Source organism: Tamandua tetradactyla, chromosome 7, assembly GCF_023851605.1.
Source record: "Tamandua tetradactyla isolate mTamTet1 chromosome 7, mTamTet1.pri, whole genome shotgun sequence".
Taxonomy (NCBI): Eukaryota; Metazoa; Chordata; class Mammalia; order Pilosa; family Myrmecophagidae; genus Tamandua; species Tamandua tetradactyla.
The window spans coordinates 66,825,447-66,841,480 of NC_135333.1; the positions used below are offsets into that span (position 1 = coordinate 66,825,447).

The window sequence follows — 16,034 nt, forward strand, 5'->3', positions numbered from 1 at the left end:
TCATTAAATTCTCCCTTTTAAAAGCCATTCCATTTCTGATATATTGCATTCCAGCAGCTAGCAAACTAGAACAGATTTTGGTACCGGGAGTGGGGTGCTGCTGCTGCAGTTTGCAAATACCAAACATGTTGGAACGGCTTTTTAAATGGATATGGGGAAGATTCTGGAAGAGTTGTGAGAAGCTTGATAGAGAAGGCCTAGAATGCTTTGGAGAGACTGTTGGTAGAAATGTGGACTCTAAAGACACTTCTGATGGGGCCTTAGACAGAAATGAGGTCCGTGTTATTGTAGACTGGAAGGAAGGCGATCCTTGTTTTAAAATGGCAAATAATCTGGCAAAATTGACTGGTAGTTTTGGCGGGAAGGCAGATTTTAAAAGCCATGAACTTGGATATTTAGCAGAAGAGATCTCCAAATTAAATGTGGAAAGTGCAGCCTGGTTTCTCCTTGCAGCTTATAGTGAAATGCGACAGGAAAGAGATAAACTGAAAAGTGAACTCTTGGGTACAAAGAAACCAGAAATTGATATCCTAGAAAATTCTGGGCTTCCAGGAAAGGAGACCCCAGAGAATAGAGCCCTGTGTGAGAATTTAACCAAATGTGAAACCAGTCAGCCATTTCAGAGAAAGTTAGGATCAGGCATGGAGTTATCCAGGAAGGATTTGTGGAAACTCCTTATGTCTGATGGGCATGATCCAAGGCTACTGCATAGAAAGCCAACGAGAGTGCTGTGGGACCTGTATAAACTGAGCTGCTGCCAGTCTGGACTGAGGGGTTCAGAGAAGGGACCCATTGGAGGAAAAATAACTTCAGAAGCAAAGCCATGGAGACTGAGGTCTGAAGTCAAGAAGCCTCAGGCCAGGAGAGTGGACCCACCCAAGCCCGTGGAGAGGGTGAGTTTGCCCCAAAGGCAGAGAATGGGCCTTTCACCTCGTTGCAGTGGAAGAGTCATGCCACTTCAGACCTTGGAGAAGGTGAAGCACGTTTCTTGGGGTTGGGGGAGAGCCTGGCTGCCACCACACGGAGGGGTTGAGTGTGTGCCCTGGAGATGGCAGAGAACCCGGGTGCGGCCCCGATGCTTGGAGAGGGTGGAGCCGAGAGAAAGGTGGTCTCCCCAATATCCCCCAAGGTTGCATTCAGAGAGAGGCAGGCGTAGGCATTTGAAAAGGGTGGGACTGCCGCTTTCTAAAGCCCTGAGGATAAATGACTCTTAGACTTTGAAATCTAATGGACTTTGCCCTGCAGGTTTTCAAAACGGTATGGGTCAAGTGACTCCTGTATTCTTTCCTCCCTAAGGAAATGTGTCTATGTATCCTATGAATGTTCCTCCTTTGTATGTTGGCAGCAAATAACTTGTTGTGAGTTTTCAAAGGTCCAGAGCAAATGGAGAGAATTTTGCCTTAGGAGAGACCATGCCTGTAACTGACTTGATGAGATTTTATACTGTCTCTAATTTTGTACTTCATTGTATTGCTACTGAAAGGTTTAAGGTTTCTGATATTGTTATGAAGTTAATGTATTTTGTATATGGGAAAAACATGTCTTTTTTAGGGGCCAGAGGGTGGAATGTGCTGGTTTGAAAGGAAGTATGCCCCCTAAGAAAAGCCATGTTTTAATATAAAGGTAGAATAATCTCTATTCAATACTGTATGTTTGAAACTGTAATGAGATCATCTCCCTGGTTGATGTGATTTAGTTAAGAATGGTTGTTAAATTGGATTAGGGGATGACATGTCTCCACCCATTTGAGTGGGTCTTGATTAGTTTCTGAAGTCCTATAAAAGGAGAATGAGAGATTCAGAGAGACTCAGAGAGAGCAGAGAATGCTGCAGCACCACAAAGTGGAGAGTCCATTGGAGATGAAGAAGGAAAACGCCTCCCGGGGAGCTTCATGAAACCAGAAGCCAGGAGAGAAAGCTAGCAGATGACGCCGTGTCTGCCATGTGCCCTTCCAGCCGAGAGAGAAGCCCTGACTGTGTTCGCCATGTGCCGTCTCACTTGAGAGAGAGACCCTGAACTTCATCGGCCTTCTTGAACCAAGGTATCTTTTCCCTGGATGCCTTTGATTGGACATTTCTATAGACTTGTTTGAACTGGGACATTTTCTCGGCCTTAGAACTGTAAACTTGCAACTCATTAAATTCTCCCTTTTAAAAGCCATTCCATTTCTGATATATTGCATTCCAGCAGCTAGCAAACTAGAACAGATGTCGTAGGTCACTAAGTTCAACAACATCTCCCCTCCCCCAACCTTTCCCCCCCTATATCTTCAGTTAGTACTACCATCAACTCGGGCACCATTTCCTGAAGTTCTCAAAACTGTTTCCTTCCAATTGCCATCCTTTACTCTGAAACATCATCACTTACTACTTTTAACAGTTCTTGCTTTGATTCTTAACCTACTGTGGTCTGCTGCCCATAACTTTATTGCCAGAGTGAGTTTTCTTAAATAAAATCTGACATGAATACCTGCTTAAAATCCATATATATATATATATATATATATATATATATATATATATACACATTTTAGTGGGTTTAGTTCATAAGCTACTTTGCGATCTGAGTAACCCCTGCCAGCTTCTTCAACCTTGTCTCATGCTGCCCATGTGCACCTCTGACCCCAGCCATACCAAACTGAGTGCTGCCACCAGCGGGTACCTTGTTTCCTCATGGCTCTGTCCCTTCATACCTATTATTTGCCTTCTTTGTATAGCTAACCCCTACTTGAAGACTAATCTCAGCTCCTTCACAAAGCTGTATTTGAATGTTCCCACCCGTCACCAGTCTGAACTTCTCCGGGTCAAGCTACTCTCATTCGATAACTTTTCTTACACCTAGCACAGAATAGGTGCTCAAAAAAATGATTGTTGGATGAATAAATATATACAGAGCATTTATCATGTGCCTGATGGCCACATACTTTTTAGAAGAGGAGGAGGGTAAGGAAAGATAATTGTACATTTCTGGACTGCTCAGTCAACATTCATCTTACCCTCAGGATTTAGCTGAGCTCTCCCGCTATACTTCAAAAGAATTGGGGTTAAGAGAATGGGAATAGGAGGAATGGAGATGTGTTCCCTGGGCTGACAACTGGGACTGGACCAGGGGCTAAGTGAGCCTTTTCAGCTTCGGAGTCACAAAAAGGGCGGGGAATAGTTTCTATAGCAACGGAAGGGAGGGTGTTGTCCTCCCCTTGGCTCTCCCCGCCAGGTTATTAACCCACCCGCTGCAGCGGCAGTTTGCGCCAGCCTAATGCAGCTCCTCCCACGGCCTACCCTCACCGGAACAAAGTAAGGGCGAGGGAGATAGAGGGGCTCGCAAGCCGTTCGCTGCAAATTGAGCCAAATGGGTGGGCCCAGCCCTTCATGGGGGCGAAGCCTCTCTGGGACAAAGGTGGCGGGCGTAGGGGAGGAGAGGATGAAATGTTTATCTAGAGTGCAGAAATGTAGAGGTGAGAGTGTGGATATGAAGAGAATATCTGTCAGGGTCTCGGGAAGAGAAGGAAAGAACAATTTTATATCTTGCTCTGAACAGCTGCATTGACAAAACCCAATTTCAATATACTTTTCTGTTAGGGGTGCGAAGCCATGGATTTTAGGAAACTCCTAGAACCTACCCTGAAACTGTGCTTCCAGCCCCAATTCCAACACCGTGGGGCGCAAGGCTATCCCGCTCCGGTTATTGTCACTGCACATCCTCTTGGTAGCTACGTTAATGAGGAGCTGCCGGATACTAAGCACACACACCATATGCCTGTGCCGGTAGCCCCCAAGCAGCACCCAAGCCCATAGCCCAAGAGCCGGAAGGTATGTGTGACTCATACAAAGTTCCTTGCAGGGTGCTACTTTCTCCCACTCTAGGGTAATTCTCGATATTCGCAATTTTTCCTTAAAAAGAGGACAAACAATTGAAAAATTTTAAATCTTAAACATTTGTAGTTAATTTGTGGTACTTGCTATGTTTAAAATGTCCATCAGCCCATTCGGGGCTTTAGTAACTTATGTTTTAAATATCTGACATGGTCATCAAGCTTAGCTGTTTGGGTTTAAGTGGAGACTTGGCAAATGTACAAGGCCATTTAAATTGAAACATTCAAAATGTTGAAAGCACATTTTGTAGCCAGTAATGCTGAAGCGATTTAATCATATGCATGTGGTAGTTATGTAAAATTTAGAAGTTCAAAAGATGTCTTTTATGCCTGATTGGTTCTGTGACTTAAACCCCATTTCCCCCTCCTATTTTAGTCCTTATCAAAAGGATACTGATAAACCTGAGGGAGTCTCCAGCAGTAACTACACTTCCTTGGTCTTAGTTCCTCCCCAACTCAATATTTTTAAAACTTTTAATTTTGTCATACTCTCAAACTTACAGGACAGTTACAAAAATAGTATATACCCCACAGAGAGAACTCCAACATTCCCTCCAGACACCAGATATCCAGATACACCAGTTTAAATATTTGCCACATTTGCTGTATCATTCTATCCATCTACCTATCTATTCTTCTATCTTTCTATTTATCAGTCCATTTACTGGATACTTGGGCATAGGTTGTATATATCACGCTCCTTGAATACTTATTACCACTATGTACACTTTCTAAGAAAAAGGGTATTCACTTACATAACACAAGAAATTTAACATTGATAGAAAGCTTACAGTCTATGTTCCAATTTTTGCATATATCCTAATAATGTCCCTTTAAGCTGTTTCTCCTCCCTCAGTAGATACCATTCAGGATCATGTATTACGTTTAGTTGTCATTGTCATTTAGGTGCTTTTCCTTTAAAAAAAAATTTTGTGGGAACATATACACAACATAAACTTTCTCATCATTTGGAAACATAAATACAGCATAAACTTTCCCATCTCAGTTACTACGAAGCAAACCATTCAATGGGATTCATCCCATTCACAATATTGCATTACCCTTACCAACTTCCGTTACTAAATCTTTCCCATCTCCCCAAACAGAAACCCTATACCCGTTATGCACTGACTCCCCATTCCCCCTGGCCCCTGCCCTTGGCAACCTGAACTCTAATTTCCATCTCTACGACTTCGCATATTGTTTCATATTTTCTGCTTTTAGCTTTTAGCACTTCAAGTGTGTCATCCGGCTGCTTTCTTGCCTCCATGTTTTCATTCGGCTACTTTCTTGCCTCCATGTTTTCCAATGATAAATTGGCATTTAATCTTATTGAGGTTCCCTAATATGTGAAATTTGCTTTTCTCTTGCAGCTTTCAGAAATCTCCCTTTATCTCTGTCATTTGATAGTTTGATTATAATATGCTATGGCATGGGCCTATTTGAATTTATCCCATTTGGAGTTGTTGAGTATCTTGGATGTATATACTCATGTCTTCATTAAATTTGGCAAGTTGTCAGCCATTATTTATTTAAATAATCTTTCTGCCCTTTTGTCTCTTTCTTCTCCTTCTAGGACTCCCAGAATGTATATATTGATATGCTTGATGGTGTCCTACAGGTTCCTCAGGACTTTTCACTTTTTTTTTTTTTTTTTTTTTTTTTTAGTGCTCACAGACTTTATTCCAGGGCTGTGGTGGTGGTGGTGGCCCTAGCCCAACCCACCCTTACCTGCTGTTTTGGGCCTGAGGGGGATGGTGGAGGCTTTATGCCCCAGCTGAGTGTGAACAGTCCAGATAGCACAACAGTTGGTGGGGGTGAGTGGTGGGGCTCCAGAGACACAAACTATGTACAGAGGCTGGGGCCCGGGTCCTGGGCCAGTGTACAGTATCAGGGATATGGCCCTGGACTGGGCTTCCCTCAGTAGTCCTCCACCCAGCCATTCTCAGAGACAAATGCATGGATGACATCCTTCATGCCAGGTTGGGGATGAGCTGTTCCTAGGTCAGGGGACTCTAGGTCACAGCATTAAAGTAGCCCACACGTTGCAGATGCTCCTCAATGTCTTGCGGCCATAGGTGATGCCTCTTGGCATGATGCATAGCTCCTGCATAAGCTCAAAGTCGATCTTGCCACACAGGTAGTCAGGGATGTTACACTTCTTTGTCTTCTCATCCACCTGTAGGAAAAGCTCGTCCATGTCTGCCAAGTATTGTTGTGCTTAGCCTCAGTGCAGGCCTGCTGGGCCTGGATGTGGCCATCATCCTTGTCACCCTCATGGTTCCGCTGACATTCTTCCAGCTCCCTCTCATGCTCAGCCATGAAGAGGCACATCAGGTATGAGTGCAGCTCTTTCTACTGGTGGATCTACCACTTCTCCATGCTGTTCCAGTGCTTCTTCTTGGCAATGCACAGAGTGCTGGGAACATTGTCCCGAAAGTTGAGCTGCTCCTCCTTGGCTAGGTTGTACACTAGGTTGTACGCAGTTTTGTGATGGCTTTGTCATAGCTCTCCATCTCCAGGTGGTGCTGACTCAGGAAGAAGTGCATCTTCACAGACTACCTGTCTAGCTCCAGGGCATACCAGCAGTCGGCCAGGGCCTGCTCGAGCTGCTTTACTTTCAGGTAGCACAGTGCCTGTTTGGTATAATATACATCCACCAGGGGGCTCCATATGATAGACAGTGATAGCAGGCTGATGCCTCCAGGTACTTGCAGCCCACAAAGAGCCAGTTACCTTGCTCCTTGAGCTCCTACACACTTGGGCACTTCTCGGACCTCCCACTACCCAGCTATGTGCTGCCCTCCTTTTCCCCCATGCCCTTCATGGCGCTGTGTGGCCCAGCCTGAGCTCTGCTCCCAGGCTCTTCACCTGGCCTGCCCTGTGCCCACAGCTCAATGTCCTGCTGGAGTCTGCGATCCACTCAGGCTGGGTCCAGCAAGCCACCCTATTCACTTTCCTTCTTTTTTTTCTGCTCCTCAAACTGAATAATTTCAGTAGTCTTATCTTCAAGTTCCCTAATTCTTTCTTCTGCCAGCTCCACTCTGCTATTGGAGACTTTAAAATTTATGTTATGTGATCTTCAGTTCTTTGGTTCCTTTTCATAATTTCCATCTTCCTACTGATATCTCTTCATGTTCATCTTTTGTTTTCCTGGTTTCCTTTAGTTTGTTGGCTTATAGCTCTCCAAACATATTTAGGACCTTTTTTTTTTTTTTAAGTCTTTGTCTGTTATGTCCCAGGTCTCATCTTCCTCATTGATGGTTTTTAGTGCTTTAATCTTCTCCTTTGCCTGGGCCATCATTTCCTCTTTCTTTACATGTTTTGCAACCTATTGTTGAAACCTGGTCATTTTGATATTTTAATGTATTATCACTGGAATTTAGACTTTGAGGCATCTGTTCCTTAAGTGTATATCCAGCTAGTGTTGGGAGAGAGATTTCCTTGAACTCCAGGAGAATTAAAAAATAAAAGAAGGAAGGAAGGAAGGAGGGAGGGAGGGAGGGAAGGAGGGAAGGAAGGAAAGAAGGGAGGAAAGAAAGAAAGGAAGAAAGGAAGGAAAAACGGAAGCAAACATTTTTCCCATTCTTTGCATTTGACCTGTGCAAGTATTCTTCTTCAGGGCTTATTCATACAATGAGTTTACAGAATAGCTCCAGGCCAAACTGATCCTTTCTGTGCATGTATCCTTGTCTTGGGTATATGCCTGTGGCTCAAGGAATTGCCCCTTTCACACAGTTCCAGAGGTCCCCTCTTCCCTCTTCCTAGGAAATAATTTGTTCAGGGTTCTGGGCACTGTACTGTGTGTCCAACAATCAACAATCTCTTGCTCCAGGCAGCACAACTTGACTGCTCTCCCATAGCATTCTGTAGGAGACCTCTGTGAACTGCCTTCTACTTGTAGGGCAAGTTCTGGGACATCAGGTTCCTTAGGCCCCACCTGAAAGATTGGGCCAGACACATGTTCCCAGTATTGGCATGAGGGTTACTCTGTTCCCTCCAGAACTGGGAGCAGAGATCCTCACTGGGAGCGTGGGCTGGCTCACAGAGAGTCAGTAAGGGGTGGGGAAGGGCCAACCAGGATACCATGAGATCCTATTTTTTAATTTTAATATCAGTTGAGGATCCTGAGAGCTTTTTATGGTGTAATCAGTCCAGGAAATGCACACCATCCAACAATGTATCTATATTTTTTTTGTAGTAAAATAAGAAGAAGCAAAAAGGAGAGACACACAAGATGAGGTCTGGGAGGGTCTCCAATGCAAGTTCCATGTCCTTTCCACATGGAGTTAGAATGCATGACCCTCCTGGACAAAGATGTGTCATCAATTATGGAAGCTCCATCCTACTGCTTTTAAGTAGGCTTTTTTCCTTGATTTGACATTTTCTTTATTACTGCAGTCTTTTAACTGTTTTCTGGAGCTTTGAGAAAGATGCTTCTGCTGGTTCTTGCTGGTTGTTCAAAGTTTTTATGGGGGGATGGACCCCTGAAGCATTTCACTCCACCATCTTAAGGGGCAGGGCTCTCCAGCTCAATACTTTTGACAACTTGACCAGAATGCATGCTTCTCACACTTGTGGAAGACGCAAGAGCTGGGAAGGTTACTGAGTTCAGCTAGCTCCAAATCCAGCATGCTTGTGTTGTGACAGCTAAAAAGAGTAGATACTAGTCTAGGCTGAATAAATCAAACTACAGGAAAGATCAAAGGATGTAAAGGTCTTGCTGTCTGACCTAGCATTGGTCCAACATAATCTAGACTCTAGAAAACTGTAGCCACTTTAAGAGGTAACATAAACCAGAAAATAGGGACAACCAAGATACAGGCTTTCCATCATGCCTGGATGCTTTATTACATGAGTAGTTAGAGAAAAAATGGCAGGGTACCTGCTAATGATTAAGTGCAAAAAAAAATGCCACTGTTTTGAGTATTCAAGAAAAAAGGGTAGGTTTGTTTTTTGTTGCTCTGAAGAGGATAATAAGGATCAGGGGATATGTGTTAGTTTGGAAGCTGCCAGAATGCAATATACCAGAATCGGAACAGCTTTTAAGAAGGGAGATTTAATAAGTTACAAGTTTACAGTTCTAAGGACGTGAAAGTGTCCAAATTAAGGCACCAGCAAGAGGTTACCTTCACTTGAGAAAGGTCAATTGGTCTAGGATACCTCTGTCAGCTGGGAAGGCATGTGGCTGGCATTTGCTGGTTGCTCATTCCTGGGCTCCATTGCTTTCAGCCTCTGTTCCCATGGGGTTTCCTCATTTTGCTATCCTGGGGCTGGCTTTCATCTCTTGGCTTCCCTTGGCTCTCTCCAGGTTCTGGCTTGTTTAACTTCTCATGGGAAGGTGCATGACAACATCTACTGGGCTCTAAGCATCTCCAAACATCCATGTCTCTGCTCTCTCTGTCGCCTCTGTTGTTTCTAAGCTCTCTCCAAAATGTTTCCTCCTTTTAGGGACTCTGGTAAACTAATCAAGACCCACTCTGAATAAGCAGAGTTACATTTCCATCTAAACAAAAAGCCACACCCACAATTGGGTATGTCACATCTCTGTGGAGATCATATAATCAGAAGTTTCCAACCTACAGTACTGAATCAGGATTGAAAGAAATGGTTGCTCCCACAAGATTGGGTCAGGCTTAAAATGTGGCTTTTATAGAATCTTCCACAAGACAGTCTATCTGCAGTCTGCCCTGAGTAGCTCAACCTCTGCAGAGAAGTTCTCCTCACCACATCCATCGCCTGCCAAATTGAAGGCTGCTGCAGGCTACTGAATCTCCTGCCATCCGGAGGGGGTGGGTGGAATTAGGAGGCTGTGGCATATCTTTACCCTGTTCACTTCCCCTAACCAGGGAGGGCAGGACCCACTCTGCCAAGGGCCCTCTCCATATCCTCTTCTCTCTGAGGAACTGGAATTTTTGTCTCTTGTGCACGTAAGCTAAACTCTCCTGACACCAGTATGTGGATTTTTAAAACCACCATGAGTCTGAAAGGACCACAGTTTTTTTCTGCAGCTATTTTCTAGCATTTACCAGTCCCTCTGCCTGTATTGATTTGAAAACTTTGTTTTTCTTCCTGTGCCATTTACCCTCCTACCTCCCCTTCCTACCTTCCACCACCCTTGGATGAATGGATTTTGTAAATTTAGCTATTGTAATTTGTGGATTTGTTATTTTTTTTTTCTGTGAAGCAACTGCATCAGATTTGGGGGTAAAGGAATTGTTCCTCATCACTCCCTTTATAGCCATCACTGTCTTGTTTCTTGTAACTCAGTCTCGGTTTTGGTCTCTTGCTCCACTGCAAAAATCAAACAAACAAATGAAAACATGAGCCTGACGACATGGGACAGGAGGAAAGAACTCCCAGCCAGATAATGCTGGGTTTTGAGGAATGATTTTCCTTCTTCCCCTTGAAGGGGAAAAAGCTTTTTTCACTGGTACATTTAGTTCCAGTGTGGGGAGGTACCAGTTCTGAACAAGTGCCACTGCAATACAGTAGTCAGAGAACCTAAACTGTTAAACTCTGCAAGGTCTGAAATGTACTGTTGGCCACTGTCTCATCTGTCTGGTATTTCAGAGGAATATTGGGTGATGAGAATAGGAACTGATAGGGTAAAACACATTATACCTGTGGTTATTTGGCTTTTCCTTGTCATTTTAAGAGAGTAAGTATAGGGGATAGGGTGGGCAAGGTGTCAAAACAATTATACAATTTTAAAAAACATGAGCTGGTTTCCCATAAAGTGTGTAATCATTGAATTTAGAAATCATAACCTGAAATGTATTTGTGGAATACAGGACTTTATCTTGGATAATTTGGACATAGTTTGGGAGATCAGTCCTGAAAAAGTATTCCCTTGGATTAAATCTTGTTTATATGCTGTAAAAGAATTTGGAGTCATTGAATTTATGTCTTGAAGTTTATATGTGCATTTCTACTGTGTATTTATGAAGGGAGAAAGAGCCTTCTAACTTTCAGTGTAATGAAAATTCTCATTTGGCAAGATAAAAGAGATAAGACATTTGGTTAATAGAAGCCTTTACTATGTATAAGACAAAATAAGGAATTAAAAACTTGCTGAAAGCTGAAAAAAAATGGCTCTTCTGGGGTACATAATATTTTCAAACTGGATCAGGAGGATACCAGCTTGATATAATTTATTTTTCCAGTAAGAATTTATTGAACACCACGCATATGTTCAAAAAAAAAAAAAAGAGTTGGGTGTGACATAGATTGACTTGAAAATGGTGAAACATTCAGCAGAGCCTGAGTTTTTGTTGGAGAGAGGATTCCTGCCTGGGGTGGGAAAATGGACAAGATGGCCTTAAGACCTCTTCCAACTCTTGATAAAGTCTGTGAGTCAGTGGACCATTAAGAATTTCAAGGAGTGTATGTGGAGGATCCAAGGAGTTCTCTTTTGCGAAAGTGAGTGCAATTTCCTAAGGGTGGGGGGAAAAAAGGCACCATACAAGCAGGGTAAGAAACAAGAAAACAAGAACTGAAAAATTCTCCTCTGTTAAACAAAACCTAAGCAAGAGGTCCAGATAAAGCTAAACTGAATGTCAAAGAACAGATAGACAATGAATTCACCCAGCAAGAAAACCCTAACTAAAAGAAGTGAAAGCAATCTCCAGAATAAACTAATTAAGGTAAAAATCCCTAGACACCAGCAAAAAATAACAAATAACACTAGGAAAATTGAAGATATGGCCCAGTCAAAGGAACAAACCAACACTTCAAATGAGATACAGGAGATGAAACAATTAATTCAGAATATATGAACAGACATGGAAAACCTCATCAAAAACCAAATCAATGAATTGAGGGAGGATATAAAGAAGGCAAGGAATGAACAAAAAGAAGAAATCAAAAGTCTGAAAAAACAAATCACAGAACTTATGGGAATGAAAGTCATGGTAGAAGAGATGAAAAAAACAATGGAAACCTACAATGGTAGATTTCGAGAGGCAGAACATAGGATTAGTGAACTGGATGACAGAACATCTGAAATACAACAAGCAAAAGAAAATATAGGGAAAAAATGGAAAGATATGACCAGGGACTCAGGGAATTGAGAGACAACATGAAGTGCAGGCATATACGTGTTGTAGGTATCCCAGAAGGAGAAGAGAAGGGAAAAAGAGAAGAAAAACTAATGGAGGAAATTATCACTGAAAATTTCCCAACTCTTATGAAAGACTTAAAATTACAGATCCAAGAAGGGCAGCATACCCCAAACAGAATAGATCCAAATAGACATACGCCAAGACACTTACTAATCAGAATGTCAGAGGTCAAAGAGAAAGAGAGAATCCTGAAAGCAGCAAGAGAAAAGCAAACCACCACATACAAGGGAAGCCCAATAAGACTATGCGTAGATTTCTCAGCAGAAACCATGGAGGCGAGAAGACAGTGGGATGATATATTTAAATTATTGAAAGAAAAATGAGTGTAATTTAAATACATTATCTCTTGTTCAGAGAAAAGCTTGTAGAGTCCCCTCAAGTCATATACTGTTGCCAATTTCTGCCCCAAATGCAGTCCTCAATGCATAAAAAAGATCAAGCCATGACAACAGAAACACTGAAATCAAAGCAGGTAAGTCTCAAATGCTCTGTTTCCTTTCTGAACAGTGAAGTAGCATATACACAGACAATGCAAGCGTGTAAAATACAATACATCACAATAATACTAGCAATGGTATTTGTGAGTCTGTCTTGCCATCAGATGTTATACTCCTTGAGAGCAAGGATTCTGTCTTATTTATCTTTGAATCCCTCAGACTTAACATAGTTCCTGGCACACAGATACAGCTTGAAAAATTTCAGTGAATTGATCGGAACCATTTCAGATTTCTCTTCCTTCAGCAAATTAGTACCAAGAACTTGCCCCATGAGGAATATAGAAAAAAATGCAAGTTCACTATCCCTGCCCCCAAGAGACTCACCATGAAGAGGAGACAAAAAATATATACATCTGAGATAATTGGGTAACACTAAAACTGTTGACCAAGTGACAAAATGAGCTTCATAGACAAAAACGCTGCTGAAATCCAAAGGAAAGATTGGTGTGTCAGTTGCAGAGGTAGGGAAAATGATCTACATGCAAGATAATTAGCAAGGGGAAGTTTTAAAATTCACTCTAGCTCTGGGCTAAATCTATTAGTGATCTTTAATCCTTTATGCAATGCAGTACAAACAAAATATTTAAATTCCTATTCTATGTAATTCACTGTATATTTTGAGGATAAAAAGTGGCATTTGCAAACCTTTACGCATGGATGATGTCAAATTGAATGCATAAAAAAAGCACAAACCAGAGCTGTTGATTTGCACAGAATTATCCAAGGAGGGAAATTATTGAAGAAGTCACACCAGAATGATTTTTTTTTTTTTTTTTTTTTTTTTTTTAGGGAGGAAGGGAAGGAAAGACAGAGAGAGAAGGAAGGAAGGGAGGAAGAAAGGGAAACATCTTTAAACATTTTCTTGTTTTATTGTATTTTGTTTGTTTGTTTGTTTTTTTTTTTTACATGGGCTGGGGCCGGGAATCGAACCGAGGTCCTCCGGCATGGCAGGCAAGCACTTTGCCCGCTGAGCCACCGCGGCCCGCCCACCAGAATGATTTTTTTCAGTCTGATAGTATTTTTATAGAATTAGAATCAAAGAAACTTAGAATTGGAAGGGGCTGTAGATGTCATCTAGTGCAGTCTTCTCATTTTACAAATGAGGAGACTGAGCAAAAAGAAGACAAGTGATTTTGATAATCATTACAGCTATTTGGTGGCAGCACTGAGACTAGACTCCAATATTCCTCAAAATTTTCTTTAGGATTGATTATTTCTCTTAACTTACAGTGGTGGTTTGAAATGATGTATGTACCCTAGAAAAGCCATGTTTTAATCCTAATCCCATTTTGTAAAGGCAGTCATTTCTTCTAATCCCTATTCAGTATTGTATGTTTGAAACTATAATTGCATCATCACCCTGGAGATGTGATTTAATTAAGAGTGGCTGTTAAACTGGATTAGGTAGAGGTGTGTCTCCACCCATTTAGGTGGGTCTTGATTAGTTTCTGAAGTTCTATAAAATAGGAAACATTTTTGAGAATGAGGGAGATTTGGAGAGAGCAGAGACTGCTGCAGCACCACGAAACAGAGTCCATGAGCCAGTGACCTTTGGAGATGAAGAAGGAAAATGCCTCCTGGGGAGCTTCATGAAACTGGAAGCCAGGAGAGAAAGCTAGCAGATGAGGCCATCTTTGCCATGTGCCTTTTCAGCCCTTTCCAGAGAGAAACCCTGACTGTGTTTGCCATGTGCCTTCTCACTTGAGAGAGAAACCCTGAACTTCATCAACCTTCTTGAACCAAGGTATCTTTCCCTGGATGCCTTAGATTGGACATTTCTATAGACTTGTTTGAATTGGGACATTTTCTCAGACTTAGAACTGTAAACTAGCAACTTATTAAGTGCCCCTTTTAAAAGCCATTCCATTTCTGGTATATTACATTCTAGCAGCTAGCAAACTAGAACACCTACACAGCTGCCAAAGTTGAATAGGGGAAAGAGCTCCAGTTGCTTAGAAAGATGCTTCAGTTTGCAAAAGTTTCTGGAATGCAATATACCAGAAATGGATTGGCTTTTATGCGGGGATTTATTAAATTACAAGTTAAAATTCTAAGGCTGTGAAAATGTCCAAATTAAGGCATCAACAAGAAGATACCTTCTCTTAAGAAAACAACAAACTAACCCCAAAGCAAATAGAAGGAAAGAAATGATAGAGATTAAAGCAGAGTTAAATGAATGGGAGAACAAAGAATCAATAAAACCAAAAGTTGGTTCTTTGAGAAAATCAATAAAATTGATGGGTCACTAGCAAGACTGACAAAGAAAATAAGAAAAAGGATGCAAATAAACAAAATCAGAAATGAGAAGGGGTGCATTACCACAGAACCTGAAGAAATAAATCATAAAAGGATACTATGAATAACCATATGCCAACAAACTAAACAACTTAGATGAAATGGACAAATTCCTGGAAACACACAAACAAGCTACATTGACTCAGGAATAGAAGATCTCAACAAACCAATCAGAAGTAAAAAGATTCAATCAGTCATAAAAAATCTTCCAACAAAGAAAAGCCTAGGACCAGATGGCTTCACAGGGGAATTTTATCAGACATTCCAAAAAGAACTAATACCAATCCTCCTCAAACTTTTCCAAAAAATTGAAGAAAAAGGAACTCTAACTAACTCATTTTATGAAGCTAATATTTTAATACAAAACTTGGGTAAAGATGCTATAAGAAAGGAAAACTACAGGCCAATCTCCCTAATGAACATAGGTGCAAAAAATCTCCACAAAATATTAGCAAATCTAATCCAACAACACATTACAAGAATTATACACCATGACCAAGTGAGGTTTATACCAGGAATGCATGGATGGTTCAACGCAAGAAAATCAATTAATGTCATACAACACATTAACAAATCAAAAGGGAAAAATCACATAATCATCTCGATTGATGCTGAAAAAGCATTCAACAAAATTCAAACACTTCAAAAGGTCAGAATCAAAGGTAACTACCTCAATATGGTAAAGGGAATAAATGAAAAAAACGACAGCCAGCATCGTATTCAATGGAGAAAGACTGAAAGCTTTACCCCTAACATCAGGAACAAGACAAAGATGCCCACTGTCACCACTATTATTTAACATTATGCTAGAAGTTCTATCTAGAGCAATCAGTCAGGACAAAGAAATAAAAGACATCCAAATGAAAGGAAGAAGTAAAACTTTCATTATTTGCAGATGACGTGATACTGTACTTGGAAAATCCTGAGAAATCTCCAGCAAAGTTACTTGAGTTAATAAACAAATTCAGCAAGATGGCAGGATATAAAACTAATGTGCAAAAAATCAGTAATCCACAAGCAATGACCTAGCTGAGGCATTAAGGGAAAAAATCCATTCAAAATAGCAATTAAAAGAATCAAGTATTTAGGAATGAACTTAACTACGGATGTAAAGGACTTGTACACAGAAAACTACATAACATTGCTAAAAGAAATCAAAGAAGATCTAAATAGGTGGAAAGACATTCCCTGTTCATGGATAGGAAGGCTAAATATAGTCAAGATGTCAATTCTCCTCAAATTGATCTA

The 16,034-nt window shown here is 41.3% G+C and overlaps 1 protein-coding gene and 1 pseudogene across 9 annotated transcripts in view; one reads left to right on the top strand and one right to left on the bottom strand.

Moving 5' to 3' along the window:
* The first annotated feature begins 3,183 nt into the window (after positions 1-3,183).
* DYRK4 (dual specificity tyrosine phosphorylation regulated kinase 4) overlaps positions 3,184-16,034 on the top strand; it is a 75,839-nt gene continuing 62,988 nt past the window's right edge. For 6 of the 9 annotated variants that reach the window (XR_013179504.1, XR_013179505.1, XM_077169740.1 and 3 more), the window contains exons 1-3: positions 3,203-3,293; positions 3,579-3,809; positions 8,073-8,229. Coding sequence is in view for 6 of the 9 variants with exons in the window: in XM_077169740.1 (XP_077025855.1) it covers positions 8,189-8,229 (41 nt within the window). In the remaining 3 variants the exon portion in view is untranslated. Of the gene's footprint in view, positions 3,294-3,578; positions 3,810-8,072; positions 8,230-16,034 lie in introns of all 9 variants that reach the window. The other 3 variants (XM_077169745.1, XM_077169742.1, XM_077169744.1) reach the window with 3 other exon arrangements.
* On the bottom strand, positions 5,792-6,698 carry LOC143689737 (E3 ubiquitin-protein ligase CHIP pseudogene; annotated as a pseudogene).